General features: G+C 44.0%; 1 protein-coding gene across 5 annotated transcripts in view; it reads left to right on the forward strand.

Annotated features, from left to right (window-relative positions):
* secisbp2l (SECIS binding protein 2-like) overlaps positions 1-16,059 on the forward strand; it is a 117,396-nt gene that overhangs the window by 83,752 nt on the left and 17,585 nt on the right. For all 5 annotated transcript variants that reach the window (XM_052040437.1, XM_052040436.1, XM_052040433.1 and 2 more), the window contains 2 exons: positions 174-312; positions 4,684-4,846. In XM_052040437.1, coding sequence (XP_051896397.1) covers positions 174-312; positions 4,684-4,846 — 302 coding nt within the window. The remainder of the gene's footprint in view (positions 1-173; positions 313-4,683; positions 4,847-16,059) is intronic.

The raw sequence follows: 16,059 nt of genomic DNA on the forward strand, positions 1-16,059 counted from the left end.
AATAGAAAAAAGCAAAGAAGAAAATTGATTTGAAAGGTACATATATATATTTAAAATCATGATACATGTATGTTTTAGTTACCCAATATAATACAGATAACTGCAGTTGAAAATTGTTGTACACTGATGGTTCCAATCATGATGTTAAAACCCTTTTCTTTTACTGCACTCAGATTATACTGAAGGAAAGAGAGGAAAAGAAAAACAGATTTTCAATAGAGCCAACAATTGTGGGATCAGAGGAACAAGGTGATGTGCAACTAAGTTTTCAGGAGGAGCAGAAATTAACCCAGGAAGCGGTTTCTCAGGAAGGCAAGTCCTCCAGATGGAGGGAATTAATATTTTCCTTTGGAAATTTTTATAGAACAATACAGCACAATACAGGCCCTTCGGCCCGCCATGTTGTGCGGACCTTCAAACCACCCTCACGATATCTAACCCCTTTCTCCCACATATCCCTCTATCTTAAATTCCTCCATCTGCTTATCTAACAATCTCTTGAACTTGCCCAACGTATCAGCCTCCTCCACCACCCCAGGCAGCACATTCCATGCACCAACCACTCTTTGGGTGAAAAATCTCCCTAGAACTTCCCATCCATTACCTTAAAGCCATGCCCGCTTGTATTTAGCATTGGTGCCCCGGGAAAGAGGTGCTGGCTGTCCACTCTACCTATTCCTCTTAACATCTTGTATACCTCTATCATGTCTCCCCTCATCCTCATTCACTCCAATGAGTAAAGCCCGAGCTCCTTTAGTCTCTCCTCATAATGCATACTCTCTAATCCAGGCAGCATCCTGGTAAATCTCCTCTGCACCCTCTCCAACGCCTCCACATCCTTCCTATAATGAGGCGACCTGAACTGGACACAGTACTCTAAGTGTGGTCTAACCAGAGTTTTGTAAAGCTGCATCATTACTTCGCGGCTCTTAAACTCCATCCCGCAACTTGTGAAAGCCAACATCCCATAAGCTTTCTTAACTACCCTATCCACCTGTGAGGCGACTTTCAGTGATCTGTGGATATGAACCCCCAGATCCCTCTGCTCCTCCACACTGCCCAGAGTCCTGCCATTTACCTTGTATTCCACCTTGGAGTTTGTCCTTCCAAAGTGTACCACCTCACACTTCTCTGGATTTAACTCCATCGGCCACTTGTCAGCCCAGCTCTGCATTCTATCAATATCCTTCTGTAAGATTCAACAGCCCTCCACACTATCCAGAACACCACTGATCTTTGTGTCATCTGCAAACTTGCTAACCCACCCTTCCACCCTCTCATCTAAGTTATTAATAAATATCACAAGAAGTAGAGGTCCCAGAACCGATCCCTGTGGGATACCACTAGTCACAGCCCTCCAATCTGAATGCACTCCCTCCACCACAACCCTCTGCTTTCTACAGGCAAGCCAATTCTGAATCCACACGGCCAAGCCTCCCTGGATCCCTTGGCCTCTGACCTTCTGAAGGAGCCTACCATGCAGAACCTTGTCAAACGCCTGACTAAGATCCATGTAGACCACATCTACTACACTACCCTCATCAATCTTCCTGGTCACTTCCTTAAAGAACCTCATTCACAAATCCATGCTGGCTGTCCCTAATCAGTCCATGATTCTCTAAATGATCATAGATCCTATCTCTTAGAATCCTTTCTAACAGCTCACCCACCACAGATGTAAGGCTCACTGGTCTGTAATTCCCTGGACTATCCCTACTACCTTTTTTGAATAAGGGGACAACATTCACCACCCTCCAGTCCTCTGGTACCATCCCCGTGGACAATGAGGACTCAAAGATCCTAACCAACGGTTCAGCAATCTCATCCCTCGCCTCACGAAGCAGCCTGGGGAATATTCCGTCAGGCCCCGGGGACTTATCTGTCCTAATATTTTCTAACAGCTCTAACACATCCTCTCTCTTAATATCTACATACTCTAGAACATTACCCTCACCTACACTGTACTCAGCGTCATCAAGACCTGTCTCCTTGGTGAATACTGAAGAGAAGTATTCATTGAGAACCTCACCCGCTTCCACAGCTTCCAGGCACATCCTCCATCTTTGTCCTTAATCGGACCTACCTTTACTCTAGCCATCCTTCTGTTCTTCACATATGAGTAAAAAGCCTTGTTGGGATTCTCCTTAACCCTACTCGCCAAAGCCTTTTCATGTCCCCTTCTTGCTCTCCTCTGCCCTTTCTTAAGCTCCTTCCTTGCTACTCTATATTCCTCACGAGCCCTGTCTGATCCTTGCTGCTTACACCTTATGTATGCTGCTGCCTTCTTCCTAACTAGTTGTTCCACCTCTCTCGTCACCCACGGTTCCTTCACCCTGCCATTCCCTCTCTGCCTCACCCGGACAAATTTATCCCTAACATCCTGCAAGAGATCCCTGAACATCGACCACATCTCTATAGTACATTTCCCTTCAAAAATGTCATCCCAATTTACTCTCACAAGTTCTCGCCTTAGCCTCATAATTCTCCTTTCCCTAATTAAATATCTTCCTGTCCTCTTTGCTCCTATCCCTGTCCATGACAGTTCTAAAGGTTATTGAGCAGAGGTCGCTATCCCCCAAATGCTCACCCACCGATAGGTCTGTCACCTGACCCATTTCATTACCTAAATCTAGATCTAATATGGCATTTCCTCTAGTCAGCCTGTCAACATACTGTGACAGGAATCCATCCTGGACACACTTAACAAACTGCGCCCTGTCTAAACCTTTGGCACTAAGCAGGTGCCAATCAATATTTGGATAGTTGAAGTCTCCCACTATAATAACCCTGTTATTTTTGCATCTTTCCAAAATCTGCCTCCCAATCTGCTCCTCAGTATCCCTACTGCTACCGGGGGGGCCTATAGAATAATCCCAGTAGAGTAACTGCCCCTTTCTTCTTCCTAACTTCCACCCATATCCTCTCTCGAGAGGATCCTTCTGCATTATCCACCCTTTCTGCAGCTGTAATAGTGACCCTGACCAGTATTGCCACCCCTCCTCCTCTTCTTTCCCCCCCCCACCCACCCCCATCTCTTTTAAAACACTGAAAACCAGGAATATTCCATATCCATTCCTGCTCTGATGTCAGCGATGTCTCTGTGACAGCCACAATATTGTAGTCCCATGTACTTATCCAAGCTCTCAGTTCATCTCCCTTATTCCTGATAATGCTTGCATTTAAGTAAATGCACTTTAGCCCATCCGCCTTACTACTTTTATAGCTTGTACTCTGCTTCTCCTTCCTCAAAGCATCTCTACCTGTTAGATCTGACTTTTTCCCCATCCCTTTCTTCCTCTGACCTACTTCTCCGGTTCCCATGCTTAATTGTGGTTAGCTATCTCTTTTGGGTATATTTCTATGCACCATTGATATTTTCACTGGTATTTAAATACCTTCCACAATATTTTTGTTGTGCAATGGAGATCGGCTCTCCTTTTGCAAATGTAAGGACAAAACAAATGGAATTGCGAGCTGCTGAATCATTGAATCCTCATGACTAGCCAATAGGAAATTGGATAATTGAGTTAAGTCACTTTTTTTCTTTCTACAGCCATCCTTGAATAATTGCTTTGTCTGACAGCAATTGAAATCCATTAACAAACGATCTTGGACTTATCTGATTGGTTCACATATATACGGCCTTTGAAAGATGTGAAGGAAGTTTTGTTTTCAGCAGTTATCATACCATTTAAATATGAATCTTTAAAATTTTAAAGTTGTGTTGTTGGATTTTGGTTTTAAAAAAAACTAAACATGATTTTGGTTTTTAAAAAAAACTAAACAAGATTTTTTTTCTGAAAAGAAACTTTTATCCATCTAGTTGCCTTTTAAAGACTTGCTATTTTCTGATAATATCATTATGTCCAATTTCTTCAGTCAGTTAATGAAATAAGAAAAATACCACATTTTTATGCTCCAAACCTTGTAATTGGTTGGAATTTAACACAATTTTTAAAGTGATCTTTCTCTGCTGTAATGCATAAATATCAGATTCAGTGTTGGGTTCTAGTTCTGATTTCTTATTTCACCTCAACAAAAGAGTACCCATGTCTGATGTTCAGTCCTTGGTCTGTGCTTAATTGTTCCCATCTGAGATTGGATAATCAGCTTCCATGGAAAACAAAGGATAAAAATATTCCTTTTGACACTATCAATAAATCTGGGAGTCGGGCAACAAAATTGTAAAGATAACATGCAAAAAAGAAGGTATGCCTTTGCTGTCTCCAAAAGTGATAGTTAGCCAGCAAGGGTTGCAGCCTTAAGAACCACTTGTACTTCCCAAAGTGTGATTGTACATTTAATGACCAGTGCTTTTAGTTAAAGGGTGATGGCACAACTAAGTGCATGTTTTAGTTTGAGGTGCAAATGATTGATTAGTCCTGGCCATTAAAGAATAAATCCACAAGGTATCGATAAATGCTTAAATAGAATGCTTAATAGTCGAAAAACTGAAACAAAGATGAGTTGTACATTTCAATTATAGGCATCTCTGAAATTAATGTCAAAACAACCTCATCACTGAGGTAAAAACTTGACATTCACGATCATTTTCAAAATTGGATCCAAATGTCCCGGTACCCAGGCATTAATGAGCAAATGGCATAACAGGCTGAAATGAATTGTTCTTGATGAATTAAGTTGTTGTAATGAAAACTGTGAACTTGGTTTTCTTATTTTCAGATATTGGATTGAGTGTTACTAGTGACACATCTCTGTCTCCCGCAAGCCAGAATTCCCCGTACAGTATGACACCAGTTTCACAAGGCTCCCCGGTCAGTTCTGGAGTTGGCAGTCCAATGGCGTCTTCAACCATCACAAAAATTCATAGCAGGCGCTTTAGAGAGTAAGCATTTTGGGGGAATTTATAAAATTTGTCTTTTGTTTGAAATGTTGTGAAAATTTGGCTTTTTCTTTAATAATAAAAAAAGGGAAAAGTGAAAAACTGTTAGAGAAACTGGTGGGGGGGGAGCAGGGGTGTGGTCAGTCAGCATGAGGAGGGAAGTGAACAGTCAATGTTTCGGGTTAAGACCTTCCACCTGGAAAAGTGGAAATCTTATTTAATGCTTCATAAGAAATCTTGATTGTTTTCATTCTTCTTGGGTGCATCTCAAGTGATCGGCTTTGTAATTTACATATCTTGGGATAGAAAGTTCACATCTCTGAATTATTTAGCTCAGAGACCCATGTGCTTTGGTGTCTTGTGTAGCAGAAGATATTATCATTTATACTGCATCTATGATGGAGCCCTTTCCATCCTGTTGTAAATGGAATGACTGAGCTGAAAAGTGTTTGCAGAGTCTTGAAATGGGTCTTTTGTTCCAGCACATCCATGCTGACCACCTTGCCTACAGTAGGACCATATCCTTCTATGCCTTGCCTATTTTGGTGTCTGTCTAAATGCCTAGAGTGTAGTGAATATGATTCCACCACCACCTCAGACAGTATGTTTCTGCTGAAAACCATTCTGTGCAAGGACAAAAAAAACAAACCATAGCCTTAAGATCTCACCTTAAACCTGTGCCCACTTGTTTTTGATTCTTGTACCTTGGGCATAAGATTTTATCTCCCCCCATATATGCCTCTCATAATCTTAAGATATTTTTATTGAGTCACTTTTCAGTCCCCTTCGCTGCAGGGAAAACAAGCCCAGCTGATCCAATCTCTCCCCATTACTAAAGTCTGCTTGTCCAGGCAACCTCCTGGTGAATCAGGTAACCAAAACTGAACACAATATTCCATATGCGGCCTCACCAACGTCTTGTACAACTGCAACAACCCATCCCAACTTTACTCCATGCCTTGACTGAGGAAGGCCAGCGTACCAAAAGGCTGTCTACCTGCAACGCCACTTTTAGGGAACCATATACTTGTACTCCATACAAGTCCCTCTGTTCTGCAACATATTCTGACATGAGGGGAAAAAAAATATCCTCCGCAGTGACTAGGATGTGGAATGGGATGCTGGGGAGTATGGAGGCAGAATCAGTTCTGGCATTCAGAATGAAACTAAGTCGAGGAATTTGCAGAAAGGGAAGGCGATGCAGTGGGACTCTCTGGGTTGCTGTAGTGTCGAGCAAGCCATGAAAATATGGGCCAAATGGCCTTTTCAGTGTTGTAACTTTAATTCAGGGACACGACTATGGCCGTTGCATTCTATGAACAAGCTATTGCTACAAGTGTCGCTTGTTTGTTATTTAAGCAGGTTAAAGAATTTTTAAACTCTCGCCCACGCCACTTCACTCCCCCCTTTTCATATCTTGAATGCCTGGCTTCTACAATCGTAGGATATAACAACTGCAAAGAATTTTATGTATTGATGATGTGCTGAATTTTACTGCAAATGTGTTTTTGTCAGTGTGTGTGTGTACAGAAGTCTTTTGTTTGATTCTAAACATTCTGTATAAATCTGCTTTTCACTATTGAAAACTCAGATCATTAGAACTTTTAGCAACCTGGTTGTTGCCTAAAGTACTAGGAATGAGGCTGCGTAAGACACCCTTGCTATATTTCTGTATGCTAAACACACAGGTTTTAATCTTATGGCCAGCCATAAGTAAAAGGATGAAAAAATTTCAGTTTTCTTTTGTTAGTATACAAAGTTCTCCCCAGGTTACGACAGGGTTTCATTCTTGTGAACTGTTCGTAACCCGATCAATTCGCAAGTCGGAAATGTGGCCGCAAACTTAGTTTCCAGACAGCAGAAGATGTCTTCAGCCCCACAGCAGCCGGTAAATCATCCCACCATTCTCCCAAATGCTCGTCGTATCTATGAGCTGTACATAAGTCGGGCATTCATAAGCTGGGGAAGACCTGTACAACTTTTCAACTTGCCACCAGTTTTGAGAAGGAATATAAATGTTTGGACTGTTTTTAACAGCATTGATGGCACATTAGTGTGAAATGAATTTAAATGTAAAGGTTTTAATAACGGGGGAAAACCTAGTCAAATCCAAATGATTTCCCACCGCACAATGTTTCATTTGCTTCTCATCCTTGTAGTTAACAAAATAGAAGAGTAGTGCCTGAGCCAGTTTTTCTTTAGAATATTTGGCAGCAAAGGAAAAAAGGTTGACAGTACAGGACATATTTACTTAGTGACCGTTCCAGATTGACATTTAACATAGAACCATTGAACCATAGAACAACATGGCACAATACAGGCCATCATGTTGTGCCGCCCTTCAAACCACACATAAAACTATCTAACCCCTTCCTCCCACATATCGCTCTAACTTAAATTCCTCTGTATGCTTATCTAACAATCTTTTGAACTTGTCCAATGTATCAGCCTCCACCACTAGCCCAGGCAGCGCATTCCATGCACCAACCACTCTCTGGGTGAAAAACCTCCCTCTGACATCTCCCTTGAACTTCCCACCCAATACCTTAAAGCCATGTCCTCTTGTTTTGAGCATTGGCGCCCTGGGAAAGAGGCGCTGGCTGTCCACTCGATCTATTCCTCTCAATATCATGTATACCTCTATCATGTCTCCCCTCATCCTCCTCCTCTCCAATGAGAACAGCCCTAGCTCCTTTAGTCTCTCCTCATAATGCATACTCTCTAATCCAGGCAGCATCCTGGTAAATCTCCTCTGCACCCTTTCCATTACCTCCACATCCTACCTATTATGAGGCGACCAGAACTGGACACAGTACTCCAAGTGTGGTCTAACCAGAGTTTTGTAAAGCTGCATCATCACTTCGTGGCTCTTAAACTCAATCCCACGATTTATGAAAACTGACATCCCATAAGCTTTCTTAACTACCCTATCCACCTGTGAGGCAACTTTCAGTGATCTGTGCATATGAACCCCCAGATCCCTCTGCTCCTCTACACTGCCCAGAATCCTGCCATTTACCTTGTACTTCGCCTTGGAGTTTGTCCTTCCAAAGTGTACCACCTCACACTTCTCTAGATTTAACTCCATCTGCCACATGTCAGCCCAGCTCTGCATCCTATCAATACCCCTCTGCAAGCTTCGACAGCCCTCCACACTATCCACAATACCACCAATCTTTGTGTCATCTGCAAACTTGCTAACCCAGCTTTCCACCCCCTCATCCAAGTTGCTAATAAATATCACAAAAAGTAGAGGTCCCAGAACTGATCCCTGTGGGAAACCACTAGTCACAGCCCTCCAATCCGAATGCACTCCCTCCACCACAACCCTGTGCTTTCTATAGGCAAGCCAATTTTGAATCCACACGGCCAAGCTTCCTCGGATCCCTTGGCCTCTGACCTCCTGAAGAAGCCTACGATGCAGCACCTTGTCAAGCGCCTTACTAAAAATCCATGTAGACCACATCCACTGCACTACCCTCTTAAATCTTCCTGGTCACCTCCTCAAAGAACCCTATCAGGCTTGTGAGGCAAGATCTTTCCTTCACAAAGCCATGCTGGCTGTCCCTAATCAGTCCATGTTTCTCCAAATGCTCATAGGTCCTATCTCTTAAAAATCCTTTCCAACAGCTTGCCCACCACAGACATACAGCTCACCGGTCTGTAATTCCCTGGACTATCCCTACTGCCTTTTTTGAATAAGGGGACAACATTTGCCACCCTCCATTCCTCCAGTACCATCCCCGTTGACAACGAGGACTCAAAGATCCTAAACAATGGTTCAGCAATCTCCTCCCTCGCCTCACGAAGCAGCCTGGGGAATATTCTGTCAGGCCCCAGGGACTTATCCTAATATTTTCTAACAACTCCAACGCATCCTCTCTCTTAATACCTATATACTCTAGAACATTACCCTCACCTACACTGTACTCACTGTCATCAAGACCCCTCTCCTTGGTGAATACTGAAGAGAAGTATTCATTGAGAACCTCACCCACTTCCACAGCTTCCAGGCACATCCTCCCATCTTTGTCCTTAATCAGACCTACCTTTACTCTAGCCATCCTTCTGTTCTTTACGTATGAGGAAAAAGCCTTGAGGTTCTCCTTAACTCTACTGGCCAAAGCCTTTTCATGTCCCCTTCTTGCTCTCCTCTGCCCTTTCTTAAGCTCCTTCCTTGCTACTCTATATTCCTCACGAGCCCGATCTGATCCTTGCTGCTTACACCTAATGTATGCTAACTAGCTAATTCTTCTTCCTAACTAATTGTTCCACCTCTGTCATCACCCACGGTTCCTTCTCCCTGCTATTCCTTCTCTGCCTCACCGGGACAAATTTATCCCTAACATCCTGCAAAAGATCCCTGCATTGACCACATCTCCATAGTACATTTCCCTTCAAAAATGTCACCCCAATTTACCCTCCCAAGTTCTTGCCTTATAGCTTCATAATTCGCCTTCCCCCAATTAAATATCTTCCCATCCTCTTTGCTCCTATCCCTGTCCATGACAATTCTGAATGTTATGGAGCAGTCATCGCTGTCCCCCAAATGCTCACCCACTGAGAGATCTGTCACCTGACCCGGTTCATTAATTAAAAGTAGATCTAATATGGCATTCCCTCTAGTCAGCCTGTCAACATACTGCGTCAGGAATCTGTCCTGGATACAGTTAACAAACTGTGCCCTGTCTAAACCTTTGGCACTAAGTAGGTGCCAATCCATATTTGGATAGTTGAAGTCTCCCATTATAATAACCCTGTTATTTTCGCATCTCTCCAAAAACTGCCTCCCAATCTTCTCCTCAGTATCCCTACTGCTACTGGAGGGCATATAGAATACTCCCAGGAGGGTAACTGCCCCTTTCTTGTTCCTAACTTCCACCCATATTGACTCTAGAGAGGATCCTTCGACATTATCTACCCTTTTTGCAGCTGTAACTAAGTCCCTGACCAGTAATGCCACCCCTCCTCCTCTTCTTCCCCCCCCCCCGGCTGCCATCCCTTTTTAAAACACTGAAAACCAGGAATATTCAATATCCATCCTGCCCCGATGTCAACCATGTCTCTGTAATAGCCACAATATCATAGTCCCATGTACTTATCCAAGCTTCAGTTCATCTCCCTTATTCCTGATGCTTCTCGCATTCAAGTAAATGCACTTTAGCCCATCTACCAGACTACTTTTAATTTCCCAAACATCGATTGGCAACTCCAGACAGTGAGGGGTTTAGATGGCCTGGAGTTTGTTAGGTGTGTTCAGGAAGGGTTCTTGTCACAGTATGTAGATGGACCTACAAGAGGAGAGGCTGTGCTTGATTTGATATTGGGAAATGAACCTGGTCAGGTGTCAGATCTCTCAGTGGGTGAACATTTTGGTGATAGTGATCATAATTCTATCTCCCTTACGTTAGCACTGGAGAGGGATAGGAACAGACAGGCCAGAAAGGTGTTTACTTGGAGTAAAGGGAATTATGAGGCTCTCAGGCAGGAAATTGGAAGATTAAATTGGGAACAGATGTTCTCTGGGAAAAGTACGGAAGATATGTAGCAAATATTCAGGGGATATTTGTGTGGAGCTCTGAACAGACATGTTCCAATGAAACAGGAGTCATACAGAAACCGTGGTGTATGAAAGCTATAATAAATCTAGTCAAAAGGAAAAAAGCATACAAAAGGTACAGAGAGCTAGGTAATGTTAGAGATCTGGAAGAGTACAAGGCTAAAAGGAAGGAACTTAAAGAGATTAGGAGAGCCAGAAGGAGACATGAGGAGGCCTTGGCGGGCAGGATCAAGGAAAACCCCAAGGCATTTCTACAAGTATGTGAAGAGTAAGAGGATGAGATGCGAAAGGATAGGGCCTATCAAGTGCAGCAGTGGGAAAGTGCGTGTGGATCCGGAAGAAATAGCAGAGGTACTTAATGAATACTTTACATCAGTATTCACCACGGAAAAGATCTGGGTGATTGTAGTGGGGACTTGCAGTAGCCTGAAAAGCTTGAGCATGTAGATATTAGAAAAGAGGAGGTGCTGAAACTTTTGGAAAGCATCAAGTTAGATAAGTCACTGGGACCAGATGAGATGTACCTCAGGTTGATGTGGGAGGTGAGGGAGGAGATTGCGGAACCTCTGACGATGATCTTTATGTCGTCCATGGAGACGGGAGAGGTTCCAGAAGATTGGAGGCTTGCGGATGTTGTTCCCTTATTCAAGAAAGGGAGTAGGGATAGCCCAGGAAATTATGGACCGGTGAGTCTTACCTCAGTGGTTGGTAAACTGATGGAGAAGATCCTGAGAGGTAGGATTTATGAACATTTGGAGAGGTATAATATGATTAGGAATAGTCAGCATGGCTTTGTTAAGGGCAGGTCCTGCCTTACGAGCCTGATTGAATTTTTTGAGGATGTGACTAAGCACATCGATGAAGGGAAAGCAGATGTCGTGTATATGGATTTCAGCAAGGCATTTGATAAGGTACCCCATGCAAGGCTTATGGAGAAGGTGAGGAGACATGGGATCCAAGGGGACATTGCAGTGTGGATCCAGAACTGGCTGGCCCACAGAAGGCAAAGAGTGGTTGTTGAGGGGTCGTATTCTGAGTGGAGATCGGTGACCAGTGGTGCACCTCAGGGATCTGTACTGGGACCCTTACTATTTGTGATTTTTATAAATGATCTGGATGAGGAAGTGGAGGGGTGGGTTAGTAAGTTTGTGGATGACATGAAGGTTGGGGGTGTTGTGGATAGTTTGGAGGGCTGTCAGAGGTTACAGAGGGACATAGATAGGATGCAGAGTTGGGCTGAGAAGTGGCAGATGCAGTTCAACCCAGGTAAGTGTGAAGTGGTTCATTTTGGTAGGTCAAATATGTTGGCAGAAAATCGTCTTAATGGTAGGATTCTTGGCAGTGTGGAGGATCAGAGGGATCTTGGGGTCCGAGTCCATAGGACGCTCAAAGTGGCGGCGCAGTTTGACTCTGTGATTAAGAAGGCATATGGTGTATTGTCCTTCATCAATCGGGGAATTGAATTTAGGAGCCGTGAGGTATTGTTGCAGCTATATAGGTCCCTGGTCAGACCCCACTTGGAGTACTGTGCTCAGTTCTGGTCGCCTCACTACAGGAAAGATGTGGAAGCCATAGAGAGGGTGCAGAGGAGATTTACAAGGATGCTGCCTGGAATGCAGAGCATGCCTTCTGAAAGCAGGTTGAGAGAACTCGGCCTTTTCTGCTTGGAGGGACTGAGGATGAGGGGGGACCTGATAGAGGTGTATAAGATGATGAGAGGTATTGATAGGGTAGATAGAGGCTTTTCCCCAGGGCTGAATTGATGGCCACAAGAGGACATAGGTTTAAAGTGCTGGTCAGTAGATATAGAGGAGATGTCAGGGGTAAGTTTTTTTACTTGGAGTGGTGAGTGCCTGGAATGGGCTACCGGAAATTGTGGTGGAGGCTGATATGTTGGGGTCTTTCAAGAGACTGTTAGATCGGTATAGGGAGCTGAGTAAAATAAAGGGCTATGGGTAAGCCTAGTAATTTGGAGGAACAAATCTGTAGGGAGATAGCAGACTGATGTTTAAAAAAAAACAAAGTTGTGATAGTAGGGGAGTTTAACTTTCCACATATTAACTGAGACTCCCACACTGCGAAAGGGTTGGATGGCTTGGAATTTGTCAAATGTGTTCAGGAAAGTTTTCTAAATCAATATATAGAGGTACCAACGAGAGAGAATGCAATACTTGATCTCCTGTTAGGGAACCAGGCAGCTCAGGTGACAAGTATGTGTAGGTGAGCATTTTGAGTCCAGTGACCATAATGCAATTAGTTTCAAGATCATTATGGATAAGGATAGGACTGGTCCTCGAGTGGAGGTTCTAAATTGGAGAAAGGCCAATTTTGTGGAAATGAGAAAGGATCTAGGTAGGGTGGATTGGGATAAGTCATTTTCTGGCAAGGATGTGCTCAGTAAATGGAAAGCCTTCAAAGACGAAATTTTGAGAGTGCAGAGTTTGTATGTTCCTGTCAGGATTAAAGGCAAGGGTAACAAGCATAGGGAACCTTGGTTTTCAGGGGATATTGGTGAGCTGGTTAAGAAAAAGAGAGAGCTGTATAGCAGGTATAGGCAACTAGGAACGGATGAGGTACTCGAAGAGTATAGGAAATGTAAGAAAATACTAAAAAAGGAAATCAGGAAGGCAAAAAGACATGAGGCTGCTTTGGCAGATAATGTGAAGGTAAACCCAAAGGGTTTCTACAGGTATATTAAGAGCAAAAGGATGCTAAGAGACAGAATTGGTCCCCTAGAAGATCAGAGTGGTCCTATATGTGTGGAGCCTCAGGAGATGGGGGAGGTCTTAAACAGTTCTTTTGCATCAGTATTTACCCAGGAAACTGGCAGCGTGGATATGGAAGGAAAGGAAACAAGCACTAGTGTCATGGAACATATAGAGATTAAAAAGGAGGAGGTACTTGATGCTTTACTGCGAATAAAGGTAGATAAATCCCCAGGGCCTGACAAGGTATTTCCTCAGACCTTGAAAGAGACTAGTGTAGAAATTGCAGGGGCCCTGACAGATATATTTAAAATGTCCTTAGCCACGGGTGCGGTGCCAGAGGACTGGAGGATAGCTCATGTTGTTCCATTGTTTAAGAAAGGCTCAAAGAGTAACCCAGGTAATTACCAGTAAGTCTGACATCAGTAGTGGGTAAATTATTGGAAGGTGTTCTGAGAGAGAGGACATATAAGTATTTGCACAGCCAAGAGTTGATTAAGGATAGTCAGCATGGCTTTGTGTGTGGTAGATCGTGTTTAACGAATCTTGTGGAGTTTTTTTGAGGAGGTCACTAAGAAAGTAGATGAAGGTAAGGTAAGGCTGTGGATGTTGTCTACATGGACTTTTGTAAGGCCTTTAACAAGGTCCCACATGGGAGATTAGTTCAGAAGGTTCAGTCAACGGGTATCCATGGAAAGGTTGTAAACTGGATTCGAAATTGGCTGAGTGGGAGAAGACAGAGTGGTTGTGGATGGTTGTTTCTCAGATTGGAGGCTTGTGACTAGTGGTGTGCCTCAGGGATCTATGTTGGGGCCATTGTTGTTTGTGGTATATATCAATGATCTAGAAGATAATGTGGTAAATTGGATTAGTAAATTTGCGGATGACACTAAGCTTGGAGGTGTAGTGGACAGTGAGGAAGGCTTTCAAAGCTTGCAGAGGGATCCGGACCAAATGGAAAAATGGTCCAGAAAATGGTAGATGGAATTTAATGCAGACAAGTGTTGCATTTTGGAAGGACAAATCAAGGGAGGACATACACAGTAAATGGTAGGGCACTGAGGAGTGCAGAGGAACAAAGGGATCTGGGAGTTCAGATACATAATTCCCTGAAAGTAGAGTCACAGGTAGACGGTTGTGAAAAAGGCTTTTGGCATCCTGGCATTTATAAATCAAAGTATTGAGTATAGGAGTTGGAATGTTTTGGTGAGGTTGTAAAGTCATTGGTGAGACCAAATTCAGAATATTGCGTGCAGTTCTGGTCGCAGAACTACAGGAAGGATATCAGTAAGATTGAAAGAGTGCAGAGGAGATTTACTAGAATGTTGCCGGGTCTTCAGGAGTTGAGTTACAGGGAAAGACTGAGCATGTTAGGACTTTATTCCTTGGAGCGGAGAAGAATGAGGGGAGATATGATAGAGGTTTATAAAATGATGAGGCGCATAGACAGAGTTAATGCAAGTAGGCTCTTTCCACCTAGATTAGGAGAGATAAGTATGAGAGGACATTGCTTTAGGGTGAAAGGGGAAAGGTTTAGGGGGAACATTAGAGGGAACTTCTTCACTCACGGTGGTGGGAGTGTGGAATGGGCTGCCATCTGATGTGGTAAATGCAGGCTCGCTCTTAACTTTTAAGAGTAAATTGGATAGATACGTGGATGAGAGAGGTCTGGAGGGGTATGGGCTGGGGGCAGGTAAATGGGACTAGCAGAATAATGTTTCGGCACAGACTAGAAGGGCCGAATGGCCTGTTTTCTGTGCTGTAGTTTTCTATGGTTCTAATTTCTAGGGTAGGGACATGTTCGGCACAGCTTTGTGGGCCGAAGGGTCTGAATTGTGCTGTAATTATTCTATGTTCTACTTTTGCAGCCTGTACTCTGCTTTTCCTTCCTCAAAGCCTTTCTACCTGTCATATCTGACTTTTCCCCATCCCCTTCTTCCTCTGACCTACTCCTCTGGTTCCCTTCCCCCTTGCAATCTAGTTTAAACCCTCCTGAACCACCCAAGCTAACCTGGCCACAAGGATATTGACCCACCCTCCTCAGGTTCGGGTGTAACCCGTCCCACCTTCCCCAGAAGAGATCCCAATGGTCCAAAAATCTAAAACCCTCCCTCCTGCACCAACTTCTCAGCCACACATTTATCTGCCTTCTCCTCCTATTCCTACCTTCACTATCATGTGGCACTGGCAGCAATCCCGAGATCGCTACCCTCGAGGTCCTGTCCTTCAGCCTTCTGCCTAGCTCGCTAAACTCACTTTTCAGGACCTCATCCCTCTTCCCACTTATGTTGTTGGTACCAACATGAACCATGACTTCTGGCTGTTCTCCCTCCCACTCTAGAATCCTGTGGACCCGATCAGTGACATCCTGGACCCTGGCACCTGGGAGGCAACAAACCATCTGGGATTCATGCTCACTGCCACAGAACCTGCTATCTGTTTCCCTGACTATCGAGTCCCCTATCACTACCGCCTTCCTCTTCTCCTCCCTTCCCTTTTGAGCAGCAGGACCGGTCCCAGTGCCACAGACCTGGCTACTGCTGCTAGGCCCCGGCAGGTCATTTCCCTCAACAGTCTCCAAAGCGGAAAATGTGTTACTGAGGGGAACAGCCTCAGGGGTCCTCTGCTCCATCTGCCTGTTCGTTTTCTTTTTCCTTTTCCCTCCCCTGACAGTCACCTTTCTCTCTACTACCTGGACTCCAGAATTACCTGCTCTAAGGGGGGTGACCGTCTCCTTATGTACAGTATCTACAAAACTCTTCCCCTCCCTGATGCAGCGCAGTGTTTGAAGCTGTAACTCCAGCTCATCGATTTTGAGCTGAAGTTCCTCCAGCTTCAAGCACTTACTGCAGATGTGGCCATCATGGACCACAGCAAGGTCCACGAGTTCCCGCATCAAGCAGCTGCAGCATACCATCTGACCTAACTCCTTTTTTTCACCCCCTAGTTTT

Source organism: Pristis pectinata, chromosome 28 (genome assembly GCF_009764475.1).
Source record: "Pristis pectinata isolate sPriPec2 chromosome 28, sPriPec2.1.pri, whole genome shotgun sequence".
Classification (NCBI taxonomy): Eukaryota; Metazoa; Chordata; class Chondrichthyes; order Rhinopristiformes; family Pristidae; genus Pristis; species Pristis pectinata.